Below are 27,098 nucleotides of genomic sequence, written 5' to 3' on the forward strand. Positions count from 1 at the left end.
AAAATGGATGGACAGGCCGGTCAGTTGAGGAAAAGGTATCCTCTGTTTCTGTCATTCTTATCATTTCATAAAGTTGCTTTTGTACTTACAAAGACTTAAAACATGAAGAAAAGCCTTTTAACATCAAATGATGGAAAAAATTGTCCTCAAAGATTTATTTTTCATCCTGGTCCTCACTATATTCAAGGCACCAATCATCGATGTTCAAGTTCACACTTCACAAGAGCTTGTTCAAAATTAAGATTAAAATTAAGTTCATTCATAGCATAAAAATGCCAAAAACAAAAAAGGTTCTGGGTTTGATCCCGGGCTGGGCCAGGGCCTCTCTTGGGGGAGTTTGCATGTTTGCTTGAGTTGGTCCAGGGCTCGGGTTTTCCCCACCATCAAAACATATATCTTAGGTCAATTCTCCTGCCAGTGCCCTTGACCAAGGTCCCCAGGTGCGGCGCAGTGGCTGCCCACTGCTCCTCAGGGACGTGTTAAATGTGGAGTTTCACTACATCGTACTGCGTTTGAGTGTAAGTGACAAAAAAGAATTCTTCAGATATTGTTAGCTATGTCTGAATTGCCAGTTGCACTCGCCATGCCTGCATGCCATTTTTTTCCCCAATATCCTCCCTACTCTGCCACTGATTGGCTGGTACTTCTTGCCTTTGTTGGTTTGGTTGGTTAGGTTTAGGCCCAAATAGTGAGATCAGCATGAGGAGTGACATGGGTGAGGGTAAGAATTTCGGGGTAAGCCAATCAGAGACAGACCAGGGTGGGTCATGACTTTGCCATCTGGCATTCCAGGTACCGTAGAAGGTCATTAGTTGCAAATGGATATGTTCAATTCAAGACCTCCTGGATTTGTTGACTTTCCTCAAATTAATTTCCTGGTAAAGACCACAGCTTTGGGCCTATCTAACCATTGTTGACAAGTTATGCCTCATCATGAATGGATGGATGGATGGATGGACAGATGGATGAATGGATGCATAGATGGATGGACAGATAGATGGAATACTCTACTGTGATTTTGTGAAGCCTCCATGGGCTGATGCACTCACTGTGTGCTTTTACTATCACCAGGGGAATAATAGGAAAAAGAAAACAGAAAAAACAGACATCTATGACATCTCTGACTCTTAAGATCATAGTGAGTTAGCCACGACACAAAAGGCTGAATATAACTGAATTTGACTATTACACATTTTATACTTGCTGTAATCAATAGAGTGTACAATTTAAATAGTTCATTTAATTAGGTGTGTCATCATCATCATCATCACCATTTAAGAATAGGAGAAGATGGCTTTTGTGACAGCAGTCAGACCCATTCAAATACAGTGAAAATGCTGTATTAATCATAAAATCATAACTCAGACTTCATCGAAAAGGTAAGTCAGTATTTGAGAATCAGTAACTGGACATGTCCGATAACCATATGAAAGATTACATTCATAGATAATGTATTAATGATCAAAGGCAAATAGTGGGAACTTGTAAAACAAGGTCATACAAAAGAAAAGAAATGTCAGGGTCTCTGCAACAAACCCTGACAATAGACCCACGATGTAAGAACTGGAAAATGTGTTGGTCGCAAAGGAGCTACATCTACCTGACTTATTAAACTGCAGCCATGACAGTCCACCACTGTGCACACAGGCCTGATATTCATTCTGGGGATACAGTCATCCTTCATTCTGGGGATACAGTCATCCTTCTAGCTGTGTTTCCAAGCATTTAGCCGAGAGATCACTAAAATACAATTTTGTACAAGTAAAAATCAGGAAAAATCATTTGAAAGTGGTCCTACATTAACATTATGCATGCCTCCATTGTACAATGAAGAGCTGTTTGAATATCCACAATATAGTGTACTATAACAGAAATGCTGCGAACACAGAGATTAGATTATCAGAGAGATTAATCTTTGTTCAGACTCACACTGGGAACCAGCAGAAGGCAGAAAGGGTGACTTACAGAACTGCAGAGTAAGGGCTCTATTTAGGGCATAAGGATGAGAGGCAGATCCATGACCTCTTTGAGTGAACCTCACCTTGACTAAGTAGCTGGTATAACAGTGTTCAGATAAATGGTGAAGTTGTTCATGTAAATGTTTCTCTAACGTGGCACAATGGTTATCTTTCATCTTGAATTAGCTGTTGCAAGCAACTGTTTATGTCTTCAAAAGACTCAAAGGACTCAAGCATACGCTTTGTGTTGAACGTCGCTGTAAAATCACCATTGTGCTCAGAGGGTAATGTAGTTGGATCTCATTCCAGTCCATGTGCATAATAACATACCAGGCAGGGGAGTAATAAGACAGTGGGGGGGATAATAAATGAATATGAGGCAACTAGTTTCTGTGCTCTTGATCTAGACATATCAGAGGGCCCCCAATGAGTTAGTACAAATACCCTAAAATGACCTGCAAACATCAAGAGGGAGCCCATCAGTACTGGATGAACAGCCGCACTCCATGCCCTCTTGTGGCTTAAACTTAAACAGTGAAGGTTACAGCAAGACTTGAGCATCCACTGGCTCTAAGTTAGTCATTAATTCTATACACTGTAGGTGGTTTGCAAAGGTAAGGAAGTGTTTTTGGACGGAAGCAAATGACTGTCAATGAATATGTTGCATCAAAGGAGGTATTTGTCTGTCAATCAATAGAATTTTGTCCTGATCTGCAAAGGTGACTTTGGCAAGTTGGGATGTCCAGCTAAAGGGACTGTTTTATTGTTTTATTTCACCAGGTCGAGCCAATCACTGGTCAGCCATCATTGGTGCCTCCCACTCCAAGAACTATGTGCTGTGGGAGTACGGTGGCTTTTCCAGTGAGGGAGTTAAACAGGTAGCTGAGCTGGGCTCCCCGGTCAAAATGGAGGAGGAGATCAGACAGAAGGTAAGAAATTCCAGCACTGATTGACACGCTGTACATGTCGAATATGAGATAGAATGGAAAAAGATCAACATGTCCAAAACAAACCAGGGCCAGAGTATTTTAACCAGTGAATGAGTTTATTGATACAAATATTCAGCTTTCTTTCTGGGAATATTTTGCTGCAACTAAAACTGGTACGAGATGAGGTGCATAGCACCACTGGGGCCTCAGAGGATGTTTCAGGGTGAGCCCACCTGATTTCAGTATGGGATGACAGAGCATTGCTTTGACATTGTTATCCAGATTGATTAGTGCCTTCAAGCATCTATGCTATTCTTAGCCTGCCTCTACATCTACTGCATCCAGTCAACCAATACACAGGATCTGGGGGAGTACCTCTGTAGGACCATGTTTGGACGTTAAAGGAAGGGGTTAGAGGTAGATTTCAATGTTAAATTATTGCTTGTCAGTTCATCATTGGTCCGACTCTGGGTGTTGACACGATCCTCGTAATGCTCCAGAGGTGCACCTGAGCTTGCATCTACACGAGGTTGCTGTTATTTTCATTAGTTATTGATTCCTATCAGGTTGAGTGATGACTCTCCTCCTGCTTCTTCCTTGAGAAACAGTCTCTGTGGTTTCATGCTTAAACTGCCTTTCACAGCTTTCACCTTATTTTTACATATTAAGTTGTAATTTTTAGATATTTCCTCTCTTCCCCGCCTCATGTTCATGTTCTCCCTCCTTGGCCTCTCTTCTCTTTATTCTTTCCACAAATAGCAATAGCAAATCTTTCTTCTCTCCCGCTTCTCCATGGCTGTCTCTCTCACTCTGAGAATAACCCGTGCTGGCAGAGCAGATGGTCCTGCAGAGTGCTTATTGTTGGCTAATATTGAAGACCTGGAGTCACAGCAGATAATGAGAGCATAGTGTGAGCAATAGGGTCTCTGTGTCATTGCTGCCTTCGCACTGCTATTACAGCACACACTCTTTTTTTTTTTTTCTTTTTTTGTATTATTCTCATCTCTCGACTGGGATCATTAGATGAATTTTTTCTGAGCTTAGAGGTGAAAGCGAAATGGCAGCAGATTTGATTGACCGGTACAGTTATGCATGCTGAAAAACATCATGTTTTTTTTAGTTATGTATGGTTTAATGTTGTCGCGTTTGCTGTTAACATTTTGTGGAGCACATGATATGAACATGAATTTACTCATGCCATCAATCATGTATGTCTAACCAGACACCCTGCTTTCTGTAGGTAGGTTAAGTATCATTATATACAGGACATACAATCAATTATCCTTTCCTTATCAGATTCAGTGAAATGATTTAACAGGACGAAATGAGGCATTTTTCTCATCACTCGCCATCATGTCACCACCTGGTCCAAGCTGTGGTTGTTGAGAATAATCACTCAATAGTCAGGTGGGATTGGCTGACACATGACTGCAGGGTGATGATTACACAGGAGATCAATATAAACCCTGATTAGGGTGATATAAGCAAGCTGCATGCTATCATTCACCAACTGAAAAAAGCAAGTGAATAATCAGCCTTTGTCAATACTCTGCACATGGCTTAAGTTGTGTGTTTGTAGCCCATGTGTGGTGTAAGTGGACATACACACATATGATCGTAGTGTAAATAGTTGATTGCAGTGAGCTTTCGTCTTGTAATTTTGTCTCACATGACATGTAAGTTCCTTGTGGTTTGCGTCCACAGCTGCTGTGATATCTGGAAGCTAAAAACTCTTTTGTGTTTAAATGACTTTTTATACGACTCAGACAACCCACAGAGTCTGTCGATGTCCTTGAGGTAAGGAGTCTGGGTGAAGGAACCGTGCAGCGCTTCTTGCTAAATGCTGACACACACAGAAAGCTGATTCTCTTTTGTGTCAGGTGGGGCGTCAGGGGGAGCAACTAGCGATGAATGCAAAATTGATATTCATAGCCAGCCTCTACTCCAGCGAAGGGGTACACTAATCAGAGTGTTCATACAAAGTTTCATTTGCAGAGCCAAACAGGCATGCACACCATGCAAACACGTGTGCACACACAAACAGAGTCCTCTTTATCTTGATCATGTCGATTCAGAGTGATTGCTTTATTTTAGTTGTGTGATTGTCACCCTTTCCAAGCTTGGACAAGCCTGTGCTGTGCTGTGCTGTTACTGCTCATCAGATGTGTGTGGAAAAATTTTACATGTGCCTGTCCTCTAAGAATAAGTGCATCTTTAGAATTGGAGCTTCATTAAACTGCAAAAGCTAAAGACCGCGATCATCTTACTTTGTGCGTATGTTCTTAGAATTTCCCTTTTAAAAGACGGCTGTCATATATTAAAAGGAGGAGGTAGGATGTGACAGGGACAATTTGCTGAATTTAATTTGTCCATTCAGCTGCTTGGCCTGCTCATTCCGTTTCTCACCATGTCACTGACTGGTAATAAAAATATGATTGTATGTCAGAGCCTCTTCAAACACAACCTTCACCCACACAGTCTCAGCACCTCTGCACTGCACGCAAGCAATCATGACACCACCACCACTCATCACACTGAAAGGTCCTGAGATGTGACCGTTACTGCCCTTTTAAAAATTCATATTGAAATCAGCAGCATAAAATTGTCTGAGAATTGCTTGAGATGCAGATCAAACCTGTATTTGCTTAGTGTACCCCTGTATCTGTTAGTATGTGTATTATGTTAAATAGGTGATCATTCTTGAGCCAAAGTGCTCAAGTAGTTCAAATAGGTGAGTGACAGAATCAAATGGGGGACCTTTTTTTTTTTTTTTTTTTTTTTTTTACAAATTATTTGTCAAGACTGTCAACAGATGTGCAATACAGCACCATTTTCCAAGTACAAATGCTCTTATCAGAGGACTTGGCAGCACAGGGATGCAGCCTGGGTCTGTTGTTGTTGTTCCTCCTTTCATGTCTGAGGTGATTTGTATATGCATTCAGTCATTACAGAAGCTCAATGTGTCACTAATGAGAAGTTTAATGAGACTCTCTCCATGGACCAGGGCCAAGGCCTCAGACGGATTATGAAATCTCCTATTTCCTCTCGCAGCATGGGGTGTTTTTCATTATAGCACAGTATGCTGACGGAATCCTCTATTATCCTGAGTGCTACAGCTGGGCCACAGAGCAGAGACAACACGACTCTGACTGGAGCCAAAAAGAGACATTACAGATTAATGATAGGAAACACGGATCCATGTCACTTGTCGCCACAGCTGTGGTCCTTATTATATTGTCTGGCATCTTTTTTAGTTTTACAAGGTTGCATGTGTACATGATACTTTGATTGATAGTGTAAGTGACATCTGGGATATCCCTAGATTCCTTTTTGAATACAAGAAGGAAATGCATGATATTGCTGAGCAAGATTCACAGGAAAGTTTTTCAAATCATAATGCCAACTGCTGCTTGTATTTTATCATGGTCAAATTGCCAGCTTGATGACAGCTCTTTCGCAGTCTGCGAGGAGCAGTAGAGCTGACATGCACATTTAGTTTGCACGATGGGCAAAAGAACAACAGGTATTACAGAGTGAAAAAAGCTTGTTGTTAATATTTCTCCTACTGCTCATCTTTCTGTGCACCTTGCAAGGTTTCAAATGATAATTTTGCAGTTCAGTTGTCGTGAGAACAGTAAGGTCTGCCTTCTGTAAGTGGGAGGCCTGCAGTCAGGAGCGTGGGTAGAGAATAATAGATATGCAGGATCCTTCGGGTCCTTGCCTCTCACTGAATGAGCAGATGTTTATATGTGTTTCTTTTTGTACACAGAGAATTACTTTCACAACCACTTTTGACTGCATGGAAATCTGCATTCCCCATGTGTCTTTGGGAACACTTTTAATTACCTCTTGCGGTAGCGTTGTCCAGTCAGAAGTCTAAACAGAGTTTATGTCTTGAGAAATGGTGTAACTGTTTAGTAGATGCTCAGCTAGATGAGCCACTGTCTGTTGTGTTGATCGTCAGAGATAATTTTGGGGGGTTTCAGGATAAAGTGAACTTATTTTATGTCACGATATCAATCAGTTGCTACTGTTTGCTGTCTTTTTCTATTATTCTGTCTGAGGAGAAGTACTTTCAGACCATTGACTGTTGAAGTTGAACTGAAGTGACATTTTGATAATGAGCGATTGTGAATTTTCTTCTTTCTCTGGCACACACCTCATTCAAGACCTGGCTGAACAACTGGAGTTTTTTTCTTGCGTCATTAAGTTTTGTAATGTCCCTCTGAGATTCAGTCTCTCATCAAATGAGAGATGAAACTGGTCCTCACCTTGATGTCATTCAGACTAGGTCTTTCAACCCCCCCCCCGTTTGATTAATTCCTTGGCCAACTAATTATCTTGTGCCTGGGCCTGTGCAGCATGCAAACATGTATGCTACATCAATGAAATTCACACCCTTTTATCTTCCATGAAAGGGGCTAGTTCGTGATTACTCACTCACTTACAAACTCTAATGACAGTTGTATTTGAGATGATTATGTCTGTAGAAACATGTTTGTGAGATCCTCATACAGTAAGCTTTCTGCTGTATTGTATGACGTCCTTCACACAAGTGGCTTGCTGAAAGGGGTCAAGCCGTGTAGTCGTGGGGGGTTTAAATGCTGTTAGGATTTACAGTGGTTCAGATTTTTCCTCTTGAGTGCCTCTGAGCTAAACCCTTTCTCAGCCATGTTGTAATATAATGAAGCACAGAGAAGGGAAACTGAACCATCAAACACTCTCAAAGGGGGCCATGCACTGAATGTTTGCCAGAGGAGTAGAAATCTGTAAATTTTAATGCGGTTAAATGCTGTAAAACACACGTAATTATGTACAACATAAACATGAAAACAGAACGGGATAATTTGCTAATTCTTTTTGACGTATACTCAATTGAAAACGGTACAAAGACAATATTTGTATATATTTAATATTTTACCTCATCAACTTCATTGATTTTGTAAGAAAGTTGTAGAATGCTCCAAAAACACCTGTACACAGGTAAACAGGTTAATTGGTAACAGGTGATAGTATCATGATGGGTGTGAAAGGGGCATCCTGGAAAGGCTCAGTCGTTCACAAGCGAGGATGGAGCGAGGGTTGTACTTCATAAACAGTAAAAATGGTTATTTTTATGTGCAAAATGTTGATTTTTGGTGATTTTGCTTAGTTGGATTTTCTCCATCAAAATGTAACACACATGATAATATTTGTCTTTAAATAGTAAACATTATTATGCAAAATAAATGCAAAGAATGTTGTTAGTCAGTCAACTCTAATCTCTTCCGGGCTTCTCCTTTTGTGCATACATATGCCAGTGGGACTGAAGTTTTGTTGAAGTGAAGCACTAAATGCTGCACCTCAGGGGCATGAAAAACCATGTTATCACAGTGATGGTTCCAGCAGGTAGCTCTCTTCAAAATCCTACTTCAGCCCTCTGGACACAGCAGAGTGGAATGCAGAAGATGTTGATATGTTAATTCACACATAAGTTACAGGTTCTTCCTCAGTTTCTGTCTCTGTTATCGTCATCACTCTCTTCTCTCTCAGCATACCATTCGTCATTGTCCTTGTATTCCTTTTGTATCTCTCTGTGCGAGTGCTGCTGCATGAGGTCAGGTTTGCCACAGTGGGATAGCAATTAGCTATAAAGGATCCTCCCAGGGAGTCTTGAGCCCACCTCTGTATTCAACCTTGCCAAGCCATGCTGCACCATGCCAAACCCCAGTGGCTGTAAGAGCATGCAGAAATTCTCTAGCTATTCACTGCCAACTCCCCATGGCCACTTCTCCCTTGCTATACCACGCTTTTGCTTTTCTGCCATATGTTATTGGCTGTCTGTTAAAAACAAGAAGAAGAAGAAGAAGAAGAAGTTTAGGAGGGAATTATACTTTAATGTCTCTCAGCCTGTCAAGTCAGCTTTATGAGCCCAGCAGAAGTATTCCTGCTTGGGAAAACAAAGCTCTCAAAAACGTTAATGCCTGCCTTGGTGCACAGGACCGTTATTATGATTGCCAAAATCGAGCAGTGCAGCAAGAGGTTGGCACATTTTAAAATTCAGTGGGGTAGAGTTATGTGTTATGTGTTTTGTGTATTTGCATGTGTATGCCTTGAGTGCACACATGCGTATAGTTTGGGCATGTGACTGGATTGTTTATTTTCTTCATAATGAAGGTGATGATGGTATGTGTTTGTTGTTAATATGTATAATGTGTTGTCATATTCATGCACTTGTGTGCGTGTGCGTGAGTGTGCAGCCCTTAATGTTGACTCAACTGGTTCTTAGTACAGCTGGCTGAATCAGGGCCACATTCACACTCACAGGGATAAAAGCCGGATTATTCTGGAATCTCAGACATCTTGGCCGGAGGTGGCTTTGATGAAGGCATCCCAGTGTCCAGAGAACTGAATGGAATAAGAGAGCAGAAGCGGGCAAAGGAGGGAAAACGTAAGGCTGCTCCAGCCCCTCCTGTTTGTGCATCATAACATTCAAGGATTAGACATGTGCCTTGTTTGTTTTACTTGGATGTGCCAGAACTTTTCTGTGAATATTTGTCAGTTCCTGTGAGTGTGAGATGACACAGTTCAGGCAAATTAAGATTCAAATTTATGCTAAACATTGCAATGTTTTGAGTTAGCATCGTATCTGTAGCCTCTAGGCGGAAATCTTTCCCCCTTTTATCAGTTATTAATCAGTGCTATTAATACATCTCTTGTGGTGTTCCATGTGTTTATCTGTTTTTTTTTTTTTTTTGATTTTTGAGAAGTTAACTGCAGATACCATGCTTGGTGTGTCACTATCTGTTTGTGTGAATGTGCTGTTGGTGCCAAAAGTGCTGCAGCTCACAAACACACAATAAAACAAGTGAACAATGTGTGGACAGGGGTCAGAGAACCACGTCAGTTTTAGTGGATATGAAATTCCTCAGTATTAATGTGGTCAAACAGACCTATGTATGAGACCATATGCCTCTCACATGTTTGCTCAACTGTGAAGAGATGAAACTAAGGATTACTCAGTGCATTTCATTTCCATGCCATCTGTTAGGAAGTGCAGCCCTTGTGATTCAGCCTACATTTACGTTCGTTAACATTCTGTGTGTGCATCACACATTATAACCTGTGTGCAGCCGAAGTGGCGATTCTCCTGAATTCATTTTTTTGGATATTGAATAGAGATGTCTCTGATTTTCTTTTATATATATATATATCTTTGTGAGATCAAAACCAGCTAAATACAATAAACCCTCATTATAAACTGGTGTCATCTTTTATTCATGAGGTGGCCTCGACAAATCTGTTTTCAGCAATGGCTCTGCCTGTTATGTCGTCCCTATGTAAATGAGACCGTGGCTCTGAAGCCCAGGATTCACCGCAATCTCCATATCATTTGATAGGTTGGGGACCTGGACCCTGTCTTCCCAGGGACGGGTCAAACAGATGAAGGAGACAGAATGCGATTGACAGTGAAGGACGTGGTAGAGCATTCAGACATGTCCACACATGTCAAATCAAACACAGGTGCATTACAGTTTCATACCTCATAAGATTTGTCTCGATGTTGTTGTCTGATGTGTGACAGAGTATGTAAGCACAATCTAACATTGCGATTGTCTATTGTCAACACTATTACCATCTGCTGCTATCAGCTAACTAGCTTTCCATAAGAGTTGGGAAGACAGCAGAAATTTATTATCCAGAAACACTGTTTTTTTCACCACTACAGCTTTTGCTAATTCCAGGTTATTGGTTATTCCATTATGTTTAGTGCTGCATCTTTCATTTCTAAAGTTGCATTATTTTGCCTCAAATGCATTAAAAAGCTCATTACTCTGTGTGTGTGTGTGTGTGTGTGTGTGTGTGTGTGTGTGTGTGTGTAAAAAAAACCCAGTAATAATAGTTACTCTGTGGATATGATTCTTCTGTAGAGAAAACTGACAAAAACATGGCATTTATGTTATGAGCTCAGGTGGACTTCACACTGGATGATGGACTTTGAGGGCAGGGAGACTGGCTGGTTCTTGTAGCAATGTATTGTGAAGCTAACTCATCTGATGTAAATACTGCTCTGTGGCCTGCATTTCATGCATCAGTGCCGACTACAGCATCTAAACCATCTTAGTGCTGGGTGTGCATGTGTTTTGAGACTGTGTTATATGTGTCTTGCATGTAAAGGTTAGTGGGAACAGTGCTGTGGGCACTTAGACACACATAATCCTTTCCGCAAGCCTTTTGTGTACCTTCTGTTACTTTCATGTCGACTTATGCTGAAATTTTGTTTGCTGAAAATGGGTCTACTGTATTTCTTCAATGGCACACAAAAGTGTTGATGTATTCTGTTTCAAACATCCATAAGTTCCTGAATGCATCGTCTGTTAGGACAAATGGACACACACATTATGTATTCTGCAAAGAGACATAGCTCTGACAGTCTCGGTGGTCTTGCATTCTGTACATCTAAGTACAGCAAAGTAATGTTTTGCCTGTAGCGGGGTTTTGTTTTCCCCCTTGGAGGTAATGCTGAGTTAATGTCTCTTGTGAATTTAAGACTGAATTATGTATTTTGATGCACAACTGTGTGTGATGTAGTGCTTCCATAAGTATGTATAAGATGTCTCTGTTGTTGTGAATATGATAAACACATGGACTATATCTGGGTTAAATAAATTTGAAGCTCCAGGGCTGAGCCTGATTTGGTAGAACTTTGTTTTCTTACCAGCGGTGGGCAGTTTCAGGATCATCACACACTCTGCAGTGCAGTACATCTAGCCTCAATGGCCACTGACCTCCTTACAGAGAAAGCATTCTGGAAGTAAGTATTAAAGTTAGTAAAATGGAAGAAAAGCTCAGAGAGCGACAGACAGCCTGAACTGGGTCATCAAAGGCAGTTACCTCAATTCATCTCTAATAATATCCCCTAGCCCTGGGCTCAGGTCTGCTGGAGTTGCCTGTATGATGGCTCAGGCTGCTTGATGAATGAGTGTGCCAGGCAGCACTATAGGCTTCCAGACTCTGCTGCAAAGCTCAGAGATTGCCACCGAGGACAACCGCAGTCAGCAAATCAATTCACAGCTCTCTAGAGAAGCAGTCAGCGCTTACAAACTCATCTGCCTTAAGCATGGACGATTCCCTTGTCACCACGTTTCCTCCCTAGCCTGCAGGATGTTCCTCCTGTCCGGTTTTGAGCATGATTTGTGTGACTGAAGTGGCTTCACCTATGCAGTATCTGAACTGCAGCGTATTCTGCGGGGCAGGATGTGGGGATGTCAGTGGAGATTTAATTAACACCTGAAGGCTGTGTAAGCCTTTACACTACGCAATGATAACAGCCAGTATGCATCCCATTGGAATTTCGAAGAAATTTATTTTTGTCTATTAATAGTTTGGAGTACGTGCTGGGACAGACAGATGAGAGATTCCTGAGCAGAACTTTGATTACAACATCAGAGGGGCTGCTATCGCACACAGGGAAAAGGCTCCTTTAGTGAAGCTTTGGCTCACAGCTCTTAATTTCACATAATTGTGGTGTCCTCGGGAATAGCTTGACCAGTTTAAATACAGAATGAAGTTCTGTGCCATCTGTAGGTTGGGCAGAATCTTTCTAAATGTGTAAACTGTGTTCAGCATCAGAGTAGAGTTCATTCATCTCCTGCAACACAGTGTGCCATGTCACAGTTCTCAGTGTCAGGTTGCTTTGTATTATAGTGGCGACAAAGCATATGAATGACTTATCTGCATAGTTCTGCACTCGGAGGAATTAAGCTTTTGTGATAATATTAATGAGGTGAGACAATAACAGGGGTATTTGCATGGTAATTAGTACTAATGATCTTTTTAGCATGATGATTATACGAGTATGTCCTGTGGCTGATATTCCGAAGGGATCTGAAAAGGCAGAAGCTCCAGCTGTTACTGCTTCACATGGACGTCTTCCTGCTATTGCAGTGAGTAAAGGGGTGTTACCTCCCTCATGTTGTTAGCCATCACAGCCACCAGGAGCTGGGGATGGCCATTAGTATAATTTCTCTCCAGAAACTGTGTGAATGACATCAGCAGTTTCCACAGCCGTCTCCTCTTGGTTTTTACTTCTCTGTCAGACTGGCTTTGTTGGCATGAAAGATGTGAATACCGTTGCATTTGCATTGTGAACCTTGATCATCTGTGCACTACCTCATCTGCTTTATCGAGCAAGGCTCTGGGAAACATTATCATCATCATCAATGTTTAATGACAACTCAACCCTGAAGAGTCTCGGTTCAAAATTTGAACGCTCCACCAGCTCACACACGAAAACACACACGCGCGCCCAAATGTGCCCACAGTTATGACAGTGGTGTGGACCCTGATGTCATACAGTTTGCTTAAAATCACAATAGATCTGTCTTTGGTCCTCAGGCTATTGGCCTTCCATGCACGTTAGCATTAAACAGTAAGTGATTAAAGTGAACAACGTACAGTGTAAAGCAGTCAAACAAAAAACATAAAATCACACAAAACACAGAAGTCAGTACAATGCCTTTCATTTGCTCAGCAGCCCATTGATTATTCACTGTTTAACAGGTGGATACTTGTAGGACTAAATGATTTGACAGCTCTTTTTGTTTTTCAACAGTGAGAGCTGGTAGTGGCAGCCTGAGGGCAGGATGGTGTATTCACTGTGGAGGGGTTGAGATGGATCAGCAATGATTTCCTTCTCTAGTGGTGCAGTGTGGTGTTCTGAAAGCTGTATGATATTGGGAACAAATGTTTGAGCTTTTGCTGGCAATAGTCTGTGTTTTGATAAGTTTGCTCTTTCTTTTGTGAAAAGGTCTTTACTATGGTGTTGTATCTGCAAAGCTCTTGAGAATCCTCATAAAAACAGTATTTGATGGACTTCAGTGTGTTGTCCATCTGCTTTTGTATTCTTGGTCAATTTATTAGTGCTCCAAAATCCGGTTGTTTTTTGGATCTGAAACCTATGACCAGTTATTTAGTCTTGGTGTTCAGAATCTTGCTTTCACACAAGAGCGAGAAGGACTGGGTCATCCATAACTGGTTTTATTGTTGTTTTGTACAACCAGTGCTAAATCAGCTGCAAATTCAATGGTCTGGTGTCTGTCCCGAGTCATGTTTTAATCATCCGTGCAGAGCACAGAGAATAATGGGGAGAGGACACGTGCTTGAAAGACTCGTGTATGGAAGAGGATTGGCTGTTTGAAAATCACCAAAAGAAAATGGGAATTAATACTGTATGCAGTATGTGTTTCCAGGTGTTTATCAGCTGGGTCCAGTAAGGATCTTGCAACTGTTAATATTTTTTTTGATTCAATGTGGCTCAGATTCCATTGACTGAATTTAAACAGCTGGCTACTATTTATCTAGTGGTGGTGCCCCACTGTGTTTTATAAATGGGATACGAATATCAAATGATAGCCTTGATTTTCCCCAGACTCCACTAAATGTATAAGCAATGTTACCCTTCTACAACCAAATCTGTACTCATGACTTTTGTCCCAGACTCAATTGAGATGTGTGTATTTTAAGTGTTTTCTTAAACAAATGAATATCATAAGATAAATGTTGTATTAAACTCAAAACTAAAACAGCGCAGGTTTAAGGTGCTAGATTGATTATAGCAGGTTTTTGATTGTTCATTCAGCACATAGACCACTGTATGGCTGCCTTGCCGCCCATGTTCATATCAAATCATCACAATTGTCAGTGGAGTATGCAGGCAATATTAAACCATCTTAACACTGTGACTCTGTTCCTAACCATTTCTTATTCGCAATGATGCCAGTTTAAATGCTGTTTCTTGCCTAACAGGGAATTACAAATGCTAAATCAAGCATTGCAAATGTAGGTTCACTGCGCTTGTCAGAACTAGATGGAAATTATTCATGCAATATGAATCGTTTCCCTCCAAGATGAGCGAGTATGTCATCTGCCCTGCATGATGTGTCTTCTCTAATGATACAAGCAGTTTTCTGTTCTGGAAATGATTCCACTGAGCTTTTCACAATATTTTTTTCCACTACATGAGCCAGTTTGTTTGAGTGAGCAAATCTATAAAAAATAATAATAACTGAAAAACATCCCAGGTAGAATGCACAGAAGCTACCTACAAGCAGGATCTTTGCATATACAGCACACTGATGCTCAGTAACCTATTAGCCTAAGCTTCGAGGCAGGTGGGAAAGAAGCCCGTCCATTCTCTGACTGTCTCCTACTGGGAGCCTTGAGGCCCAGCGTGTTCTTAGTCTATTAGGTTTTTAGTTAAGATATAGTTTGAATTTTTCCTGTGAACTTCCTGCATACTAGGGGGTTAGATAGATTTAGTCTTCGCTTTGGTTTACATTTATATAATAAATTCAGATGAATAAAGTAGTTCAATAATAAGCGACTCAATATTTTTTCAGGCAATCTAGATGGAGAGACACTGGCAAGCAGTTAAAGTTGAATAAAAACCTTATTTTTCATGACTTGCAATCATAACATTTTACCTTTTGCAAATGACGGCTTTGTCAATGTGTAGTTGTAGACAGAAGTGACACATACATCAATTATGCATTTGATGAGTGTTTACAGAGTGATTTATAAATACAGAATTACTTAGTCCTGACATGCAGTCATTCCTACTTTGCCTTCACACTGATATTGGGAATGAGATCTCCCTTCTCCAGCTTGTGCGGAGCCTTTTCTGTGGCTGTACCTTTGTAAAAACAGCCTCAAAGCCTGCTTGTTCATATGATGTTCATTGTCAGAAGTGTGTAATATTTTATGAGTCCTTGCTCTTATGCTGAGCTTTTATTCCTCTTTTTTGGCCTCATACCTTAATTGTACCTTTAATGTGCATGCTCTGTCTTCATTTCTATTGTCTAAAGTCCTATTGGACATACAGTATGTAACCATATATACAGAGCTGCATAGGGACCAGTGTCTGATATGGCTGTTGGAGAGGAGTCTTACGGTGAGCTTAAAAAGATGCAATGCACATGTACAACATGTACAACATGTAATTAATGTTGTACAGACAACAAGTGTTTCGACTAAGACAAGTGTTTTGACTTGTCTTTGAAGGAATTGTTTTCCCAGAATTTATATGCAAGTATGCTCACTAAAGCTATTTTATACAGCACTGTTATAATCCCTCCTCGCAATGCATAAGACGAGGGGGTTACGTTTAATTTAAGTCCTGTCATCTTCAAAACTCCCAGCAAGAGCATTTTCATGTGCATGTAGATGACTGTATTACTGAATAGATACTCATATGATGTGCAGTGTATGCCCTCCTTCCTCCTGTCATGTCCTTTTGATTTTTACCTTGAAGCTTTAAGATGGATCCGTTCCTCTGCAGGCCCATGTTTTCTCTCGTGGTAAATAAAACTTAGTACTATTTTCACCTTAGATACATTCTGATCTCCCAGGTACATATGCTTCGTCAGGGAGGATGGCTCTATCATCATCTCACCCATGCACTGAACTAAAATGCATTTATATGGGAATAGAAATATGGAGTTTAATACTGTAATTCTGAATGACTCCCAAGCTGTTTCTACAGGGGGAAACACTGTGTTCAGCAATTCCAATGATCGTCCTACACTTGTGACACTAATGACTTTCTAAGAAGACAAAAGCATGCGTGCCTAAGGCACTCGTTTCTTCAATAGTTCACCCTTTTCCTGTGTCTGTCTATGCTGTCTTATTTAAACTTCCAGTGTCCCTCACTGTCAGATTCAGAGCTTGTAAATTTGCAGTGTATCTGACAGACAGTCTCCAGAATTGTGGATTGACTGATGGGAAGTTTGAAGAGAGAGAAAAAAAAGTTTAAAGTTGTGACGTTGTCAGACATTTTTGACGACATTTTAATAGATACTAAACTATTAAAGGAATGTACCTACTGTACTTCTTACATATTGTACAGTACTGTGCAGTAGTATCTGTTGTTTCTTATTGTTGCAGTGTTGATTTCAATATGTTTGAGATGGTTGGTATCATATCTTTCTATCTGTATGCTGGAAAATGTAATGGTAACATAATGGACTGTATCTGTATAGTGTTTTCCTAGTGTGATGACCACTCAGAGGGCTTTTTACAACACAAGTGTGCATTCGCCCATTCACACACACACACACACACACACACACACACACACACACACACACACACACACACACATTCATACAATGGCAATTTGGGGTTCAGCATCTTACCCAAGGATACTTCAAGACAGCTGAGGCCAGGGATCGAGCCACCAGCCTTCTGATAAGTGGACGGCCGCTGTACCTCCTGAGCCACAGGAGGTGTTCATGTACCAATACATTTGAAGTCACTGAAAAAATTGTTCCTGGAATTGTGAGCTTGCAGAAATAAATCCTGTCAAAGCCTTCAGTGAGGCTACAGTGCACATCACAAATTGTTCATTTCTCACATGTCCTTTTGCTACAGCTGATATAGTGGATATAGGCAAAACACATTTACGCACACATATCAAGAAGTGAGAAATTACGAGATGTGTGACATTTATAGACATTTATACAAGTCATTTTTTGAATGCATGTGATAGCCAGGCAGCCATCCTGCCTGCTTCCCTACTTGGCATCAAACCAGAGGCAGATTAAAATACACTAGTGTAGTGGGAAGGAATAAGAATTATTAGTCACATTTCTTTTAAGGACCTCTTTATTCTTCCTTGTACCAGGTTGCTGCATCCAAAAGAACTCATAACAAGCAAGCCAAAATGCAATGTAACATAAAACTGGGATACGCTTCATCCCACAGAGAGCCATCTTCACAGAGCAAATCATATTTCTTTTAACACTTGAAGCTGTGATATGATGGCATGCTCTCGTCTTTTCTAGCATCACATTCCCTCCATCAGTAGTCCCTGTACATTTACACATACTGTATTCGCAAAAGGGAGCTTTCTGGCACAGTAGGTACTGATTTCCACTGATAGATCTGCTGAAGCAATTCTAGGTGTTCAGAGTTATGTCCAGTGACTGGAAAAATGGACAAAAAGGGCCTTTTCTTCACTGTGTGTCTGGCTTTAATGGGTGATACTGTAAATGGCCCTTTTATAGCACTGATGAATAATTGTTTGTATCAATATTTGCCATTTGTTCAGTGTTTTAGTGTCATTCTGTTCTGAAATATCTTATTTTTGGCTAACAACATGTTCTAGTTGTCAGGTTTTAATGATGTAAAGGTGATTCTAATGTTCCAGCTCTCTGGTGTGTAAACTGGATGGACAAAACTGAAACATAATCCAATACAGAGGAGCTCAGCCAACAGCTCAGATACAACTAAATCTGAACATTATGAACAAAGACAAAATTTATTACAGGGCTACTGTATTGGATTACATGAGGTTAACAGATTTACCAGATAAACTGGTAACTCACATAATAATATGAAATGTGGTTCTTGCTCATTTAGTGTCTAGTTTGAGGTTGAATCATCCAGCAACTGCAGCAATTATTCATACTTTGTGTAATTTTTATCTTAATTATTTGTAAACATGAAAACATAATTAACTTGAACCAATAAAATCATAGGGTCACACAGAGTCAGATAGTTAGGTGAAGATTGCAGAGGCTAATAGAAACTGTGCTTATTGAATCACCCTGAAAATATGATTGAGATGAACCCATTTGCCTGACTGCAGCCATCAGCCTTCTGTGCTCCACTGCAATCACTGAGCATACACAGTGCTTTGCACTTGTGCCAGTTCTTGTCACACACGTGTGCAAACATTTACATGCACAGATGTTCAGAATCACTTACATTGTATGATCAGGTTGGCATTTGAAAGCCAATTAATGCATGAGCAGGCATGTAATCATGCTGCCCCGTCAATAATGGGCTCAGGTGCAGCACAGATCAACATGCCCACAGACACCCGGCACACACTGACATGCATACACACATATCGCTTTACATGCAAACAGACAAGAATGTATTCTGCAGCTGCATTGCCTTTTTTTTCCCCGAGACCAGACCAGCGCCAGAGACACAACAACACGTGTATCAGTGTTTAGTTTATTTTTGGTGGTCTAGGCTCTGAAATCTGCCACCTGAGGGGTGACTGCCAAACGGAATCACATTCACAAGCAATCAGAGTAATTTTGCATGGCATTAAAATTCCAAAATGTTTTCAGGTCGGCTACCTGTGTAAATTCAATATATGGGAAAGCACTGCTTATCACAGTTTGGTCAAAGTGACTCGAAATGTCACAGAGATCTAACTTTGAGTTTCACCACTAGCATCTCAATAAGACCAGTCAGTCCTAAGTGAGTAAATGAGCAGGAGAAATTACTGGCGGAGTTACAGATGAGGCATGCAGAGAGAGTAAAAATAATTGCACTGAAATGTGTCCTGCAGTAGCACGGGGGTTCCTGTGGGCATGCACATGCACAGCTGTCCTAGTGATGGAAGAAAAGGAAAAGACTTGAGGGTTGCTAAGGTTTTCTGTGCCAATGGGAGAACCATGCACTACATGGGGTACTACTGGAACAGTAGTTAAAGACTACACCCTCAAGTCGCCGTGAGCCAATTTCATACCTGATATCCTCAGTGTAAGGGACTGCGACAGGGTTATTCCCACCCCAGCAGGATAAACTTGGCCTCGGGGGCTCAGAGGCCTCTGACAGTGGGCTCACTTCCTGCACAGGGCCACTATTTAAGGTTAAGAGCAAAATCAGACGTGTTCTTGTCTGCATACTTCAGAGTCGTATATTCATTTCACCATTTTTGAAGATTAAATCAGAAGAAAAAACAAACAAACAAGTAAAACAACCTGAAGCTGGGATAATACAAAAATTCCTTAGGGTTAGGGATGGGAATCATAACACACAATACAGTCATGTTTTGCATTTCTGAGATACAGCAAGACAGCTGGAATATAATCTGGTGGCTAAATGACATTAAATTCTGTCATCTCTTTCATTCAGCTGTTAAACAAAATGGCAAATGACCGTAACTAACTGCCATAAACTCCTGCAACGTCTGGATGCTGCTTCACACATTGTGCCGATGGGCGAGATCTTTCCCAGTTGTTACAAGAAAAGCATGCACTTAATCACCTAATGATTTTCTGAACTGCAAATATGTAAGTATCCAAACTGTAGTCTTTTTGAAAAGGTTTACAGGATGATCATGTTTGCTGTTCAGATGAAAAGTGTTAAATGTGGCCAATAAATAATGGACTCAGAGTAATTCCCAGTTCCTTTAATGACATCCATGTTTCCCTCATTTCCATCTTTTCCTGCCGACTTAGACTGTCCTTGAAGATGGGAGGAGAGATAAATCAGGGAAACCCATTTTTAGAGAAATGAGATGACAGTTCTCTCTGAACCATCATCTAAAATGACGTCAGTTTCTCATGACGGTGCCACAGCTGGATCCCCCGTCAGTCAACTAGGAGCTCTATGAAGACTTTTGATTGGACTTTGTATTTGTTCAAAAGCTGCATTCTGTATTCATGCTGTTCACAGACCAGTTGAACCACATTGTGTAAATGGATTCACTCCTCAGAAGCTGAATGCACATGAAGTGCTTCTCCTGACTGTTTTTTTCCCCTTAGATTAATTATTTTCATCTGCCTTTATTAATATTCTATTTGTGCACTCATTGTTGAATCGTCCAGGTTGTGATTAGAATCTCTTAGAATTTGTAGAAATAATTTAGACTCGTCAATATTTCAGCAAATTGGGAATTATTATCATTACGAATATATTTCACATTAAAGTGTAGTTTCGACCCTTTAGCCTCACACTCCGCGGGGATGACGATAGACAATTAAAATGTCTTTATTGCTGAAAGACAACAGACCCCCCTCCTCTCCCTGACTAGAATATTATCCATAATGGAGATTAAAGAAGGATATTTGATTATGGTTCTTTTGTCAAGCAGACCTACAGTTACTACTATCCTCTGAAGTATCATTTTCACAGATATTGAAAATAACTGTACAAGTGTTGGTTCTTAATCCAAAGCTGCACAAACATTTAGCAGTTTTATAAAGTTCTGTTGAGTCATAAATGTAGAAAATGTGCCTGAAGTCCTCTGATGTGACCACTGAACAACATGCTGCTTATTGAACTTGGCAACGTTCTTCAGTAATATGAAAGATTTTATAATGACTGGGTAATAATTCATCGTGGCATAGTTCTCAGCCACACGATGTAGAGATTTGGGTTATCAATTAATTAATACACTCAACTTAAAATTTGCTGCCACACAACACCCAGTTCATGAAAGTGCTTCTTTTGGATTTGAAAAAAAAAAGAAAAAAAAAAAAAGAAAAAGGAAAAAGTTTCAGGAGTGAATTACTTGCCTGACGTTGATAAATGGGCCTTTGCTTCGCTGGACAATGGTGAGATAATTGACTTGGAGCAGATGTTGTCTTATTGCATAGAGTATTTTAATAAGTCACATTTTGTACTGCGACGTGAGCCAGTGTTTGTCCACAGTTGGACAGATGTGTTTGTGTGTGCTGCTGTGGTCTGACAGCGATTAATGGCACAGGGATTGTGATGCACAACATGATGCATCATACAATATGATTGATTGCAAAAACAGATAGAATAGTGATTCTCATTGGAATGACGTTAAAAAAAAAAAAACCTTTAGACAAAATAGACAAATGTTTGTTTTAGCTTATTTTGATAGTTAAAATCTTAGTCACTTGTGGTGCAAATAATCTTTTGTCAACGGTAATAGAGTGCAACAAGAGAAAGGGATCAGTTAATGTAATGCATTAGTATTCACTGATTCAGTGAACTTTGTGGTGCTGCACAAATGATGAAAGCAGCAAACTTCCAAAATGCATCTATTCAAGATTGAAATAAATCTGCATTATTTTTTGACTAGCAGCTTTGGAAGAAGCTTGATGGGACACAGGGTAATGAAAGGTTGTCAGTGTTAATAATAATAGTTGTATAGTAATTCAGTTAAAATGAGAAAGTGCTGAAATTGGAGCCTTGAGAAGTGGAAGCAGTGAGAAGCAGTATGTGGGTTTATTAGTAACTACTGGGTTGCTGTACTTAAGCTTATAAATTGAAAGGACACTTGTTGAGCCCATTCTAATGAGTTCCTGGTAGTTGTCCCTGAGCTGCCATCCTCCAGGACACAACAGAATTCTGCATTTGCTTTTCCTCAATATTAAATTAGCGCAGGTAAATGACAGTCTCTATGAAAAGCTAACTGCAGTGGGCAGAAGTAAGGGACAAGTTACACTGCTAATAGGGTTCAGTTTTAGACATCATTATTAAATATGCGCTCCATTTGAGCAGCAGGTCTACTTACACGCCATCTTTGAAATCCTGTCCCTCTCTGCCTGCCTTTGACACGCGTGTGACAAACACTAAGGAGTGGATTTAGAAATAATTGTGGCAGTTAATTTGTCCAATTAACAATGAAAATGGAAAAGTATGGTGGTCTAATGTGCTAAAAACATGTAAGAAAATAAGACAAAAATGCAAACTTTAAGAAAACAGTAAAAAAGTGTGGGCTGACTTGGCTGAATGGTGGCTCTTTCATTGTGAAGCAAGAACTAGCTTGCTTGGCCTCTCTGATTACTGTACAAAAGCACAACTTTATAACTTTATTCACTGATTTGAGAAAAGAACCAGTGGAAGCGAAAGTTTTCAGGCACAGGGTGGACAGCTAACTGAGCTAACTAGCTAACGGCAGCTACAGTTAGCAGCAGCAGCGGTTACTTTAGTAACAAGTAAAGCAATCTGTCCATCAGGTCCACCCTTGAATCGCAAAGAGTTGAGGCAGAGCAGCTCAAAGACATCAGATGGAAAACCAGAAAATATTTTCTCCATAAAATATGATCCAGATCAGAGTCCTGGGCAAAGCCGCTGTAAATCACCTCAGTACGACAGTGGTGTAAAAGTGAATTGCACTATGAAACTGTTGGGACGCAAAGTTGCAAAACCTGTTATTCTTTGCATAATCTACAGTTACAGGACAACTGTTGCAGCCAGGAGCTTCAACAGATCGGATTTTACAAACTTCAGTGATTTGTGTAAGGTGCTATGTTTGGTCCATGCTAATGCTATGCCATGCTGGTCTATGCTTTGGTCCATAGTAATTTTGCGAAACCTGGCACATTTCTTTCATATGTCGGTGTGTTGTTCTTCGGGGCTGTTTGTCACTTTTTGAAAAACAGGCAGAGAGTTTCTTCTTTCTTTTGCTCTTGCTGTCAATAAAGTCAGTCACCATAATTTGACATTTCAGTCTGGCGCACTAATGGCTTAACTGCGTGAACGGATGCATGCACAGTTCTACTTGTTAATTGAGAAATGAGTTCAGTCTTGGGATTCCATGCTAAGGTAATGATCTGTCGCACATTTTGTCATTAAGCCAATAAATCTCTGTGCTCCCAGTCATTAAACTTAACAGCAGTTGTGTGAAGCAGTAAAAGTGAGTTTATTTATGGCAGCATGCTTCAATATTTGTCTCTTAATGAATGTACACAGCAAAAGATTGAGTCCGAAGTGGAAAAGTTTCCAGTTGCATACATGAGAAGTAAACATACAGATTTAAATCTTTGCACAAATCATGTTGAAACATACTCTGGGCAAGTGAAATCCAGATTCTGGCAAAGGTTTGTGCAGAAATGATGAAGTCATAATGCTGTAGCATTGTGTAATGAATGGAAAGTGTTCTTAGGACTCGTTGGAAAATAGTCTTTGTCCACCTGTTTTCACTGTGCATACAGTATGTTTACTTTTATTTTTTATTAATATTTTCAATATTTAAAAATATTGTGAAATATCATGATATACAATATTTTTGATACTATGTTTCAAATTAGTTTGAAGAATTTTATGGCTGTTTGTAAACCAAAAGCACAACAGTTCCTGTAGTAGTTTATGAAGTCAGTAAAATACAAACGCATGGTTTGGAAGCTAAAAACAAGACTGCTCTTTGTTTCTGAAAACATTTCTGGACATTTGATTAAAGCTATTTAAATCCATTTTATTCTCATGTGAAAGCGAAAAGTATGATTCTTGTAAAATGGAGTAAATCTCAAAGTAAACATCATTGCTGTTTTCTCTACAAACGGTGCTAAGAAAAAGATTGAGGGATTGTCTGAGGATTTGTGTTGCAAAGAGAGCTATTAGAGTCAAAAGCAGTCCATTAGGGTGTAAGGGTCCCTGACTCTGAAGATTTATATTCTAGCTGAAGTTTGCAAGCTGTGCTTTTGGTGATGAAGGAGCCTATTTGCTTGTGTAATGCTCTTGATTTGCATATTTTTTTTTTTAGTGATGAAAACATCTTTATCTTATGCCGTGTTTATCACTTTGCAACTGTGTGGCATGTAATGCAGCCGTGGAAGGGAAGCAAACCAGCACATATTAGCATTAAATAAAAAAAAATGCATTTTTGATGCTGCTGACTGTCAATTATAAGGAAATAAAAAATGAATTGTCTTGTACCGAGGGGCAGATGAGCCTCTGGCAGCCTAGCTTACAGACACTGCACTGACAAGTCTGCAAAATGATTATAAAACTTATCCATTCCATCAAAATGTCTAGGGAGTTACTAAGTGATGGACTTCAGGTAATTAGTAAGTAATGATGGGAAATATTGGATCACATCCTCTATATTGATCCTACAGAGGCTTTCTACGGTAGACTAAAGACTCAATTATAACTGAAAGAGAGCCAGCAGTGAGATTCTGCGATGCACCCTCTTTTAATCACATGTCAGGGAACATTTCACTCAATGGTGTGTTTTTGGGAGTGTAAAAATTAATTGCTGATGTATGTAATAATGTAATAATAATCATAATAGGCAATTATTACAATAATGTTAATATTTGCTTAAATGTAGAGCAGGGCAGCATAGATCCAAGAGTCTCGTGACCAAAATGCAATCAAGCAAAGTGTGAGCGAGTTACTGAGGTTTGTTAAAATCACTGGAAAGGTTCAGCTTGATGGGAGTGTCCCGTGTGCTGAGGTCACACCTGTCCCGGTTGCTTGCTTGCATTTTCTTTGTGGTGATTCGCTGGCTTCCTCGTCCATAGTGAGGGTCTTAAACTGTGGCTGACGGCGTCTGAGCTGATCCACCAGTCCTGCTAAACCAGTGTTTCTCAATTCCGGTCCTTGGGCCCCCCTGCCCTGCATGTTTTAGATGTTTCCCTCCTCCACCACAGCTGATTCAAATGATCGGCTCGTCATCAAGCTCTGCAGTGGCTTGATAACGAGCCACTCATTTGAACTGGAGCAGGAAATATCTAAAACATGCAGGGCAGGGGGGCCCGAGGACCGGAATTGAGAAACACTGTGCTAAACAAAGTTGAGATGCTGGCAAGAGCTACCTGGTTCATTGGCAATTCCATTGAGAGTTCAAAGGACAAGGGAGAGGTTTCATTGTCTGGCATCAGAGGCCGAGGGAAAATTCAGCTGTTTGGATTTTGGTTGATGCTGGAGTGAAGACGTTGGCAGAAATTTAACGTGTAATAAGTGTGCTCTTCACTCTTAGGTTTACTCCTACACACAGTTTAGATTATTTTTATTACATCGAGACATATTACATGTAGAATCGACACTGAAATGCAAATATAGTATTCTTTGTGTGAGATGTCTCAGGGCTTATGTTTGTATTTGACACCTGATTAGTGGCTGAGTGATGTAGGTAATGAGCATGGTAGCCTGAAACATGATGCTCTACTTTTAAAAGCGAAGTTGGTGTTATTTGGGAAAATATAGGACACCTTCAATGGAGATTCCAAGACATTTTGAAATGTCAAGTTAATGCAGGTTGTTGACTAGCTTTTGGGCTATATTTTGCAGTGCTCATGTGATAGTTTCATGACCAGGGGCACACAGTGTGCCTGCTGATAACTTGTGAAGCTAGCATCAATTACATCCAATCATATCAGCTCCTCTGATCCCTGTTAAAAGTGCTGCCTGACCAGCATGACTTACTGGCACTTTGAGGAAGGGGTTCAGACTTCCCAAAGAAGAAACAAAGATTCCTATTAGAGAGTTTCATAGTTGCAACATTTTAAAATCCGAAACACGGACTAGGGCGATCGAAAAAAAAACCCCAAACCCATATGGTCATTTGTGGATAGCTATTTTGGGATGGTCGAGGGCGAAATAGAGAGAGATAAAGGGAAAGAAAAGCATTCTGTTGTTTCTGGGTTTGCAGGTGCAGAACATGAAATGTGTCCTTTTCAGCAGTTATGAGTCGCATCTTGACAGTTCAATTTGTTCTGCAAATGGCTGCCAAAAGACTAAATTGTGGATGAAGGTCTTTTTTGGCTCGCTCACTAGTGATCCTTGTCACGTCTTGGATGCTGCCGGTTGTGAGATATCTGTTTCTCGAAAGGTCTCACAGCAATATTTGCTAGCTCTATTCCTCATCAGACCAGTATTTCTAAATGCCATTCTTTTCACCTTCAGCCAGGGAAATTGCTTGTTGAAAACTTCCTAGATCACATTTAAGAGACAGATCTGTTTGTTAAAAGCAAAATAAGCATGCTTTTTCTCTTTCTGTATATTTAGCTGCAGTAACTTGAGATGCCACATTACTGTCACAGCTCTTCTAATATATTATACTTAACTGGAGTATCTTCAAAATCCTAAACATGTTTCCTTGTGCAAACCAAACATTTTTTCACTATTTAAATGCACTTGACAACCTGAACCGAGACTAGAACTGTCATCTGCTATTCATTGTTCATTTTGCAAGTGCCTCAGTAAATATGATTTAGTACTGACTGAAATGTTTACTCAAAAGTGTGAATATTCTCCAAGAATGCAGTACTGTGTCGCTTTGTGGAAATGTGTGAAAACGCATAAGTATAAAATATTTGAATCCTTAGCACAGGCACAGCCTTCAGTGACACTCTTGAATCTAAAACAGGATTAGTCTGCTGTACTTATTATCAGCCTGTCAGATTTGCTGCAATGAAATTTAATAACACAGAGCAACAGATTCCTGACCACAGGAGACAGGAGGGTAACTGTCATCATTGCAACAGTTAGGCACATTATGTATATTACATATCTGCTTTTAATGAGAAGCAGTAAACTGAATGAAAAGTAATTAATTCTCATCTGTTTGGCTCTGTGTGAAAAGAACATTTGTGACAGTCTTCTGATGGTTTCTGAGGGAAGCAGTGGCCTTTGACTGCAACTATATAATGTTCATGTTCAGTTTGTGTGTGGTGTTTTATGGGATCTCCTGACATTGCCTCTACGTTGAACTGGTGTCCACTGGCAA

At 40.2% G+C, this 27,098-nt stretch overlaps 1 protein-coding gene across 1 annotated transcript in view; it reads left to right on the forward strand.

Annotated features, from left to right (window-relative positions):
• spon1a (spondin 1a) overlaps positions 1-27,098 on the forward strand; it is a 65,719-nt gene that overhangs the window by 17,358 nt on the left and 21,263 nt on the right. The window contains exon 6 of the mRNA XM_076726863.1: positions 2,739-2,887. Within this exon, the coding sequence (XP_076582978.1) occupies positions 2,739-2,887 (149 nt within the window). The remainder of the gene's footprint in view (positions 1-2,738; positions 2,888-27,098) is intronic.

The sequence above is a fragment of the Chaetodon auriga genome, chromosome 1 (genome assembly GCF_051107435.1).
Source record: "Chaetodon auriga isolate fChaAug3 chromosome 1, fChaAug3.hap1, whole genome shotgun sequence".
Lineage (NCBI taxonomy): Eukaryota > Metazoa > Chordata > Actinopteri > Chaetodontiformes > Chaetodontidae > Chaetodon > Chaetodon auriga.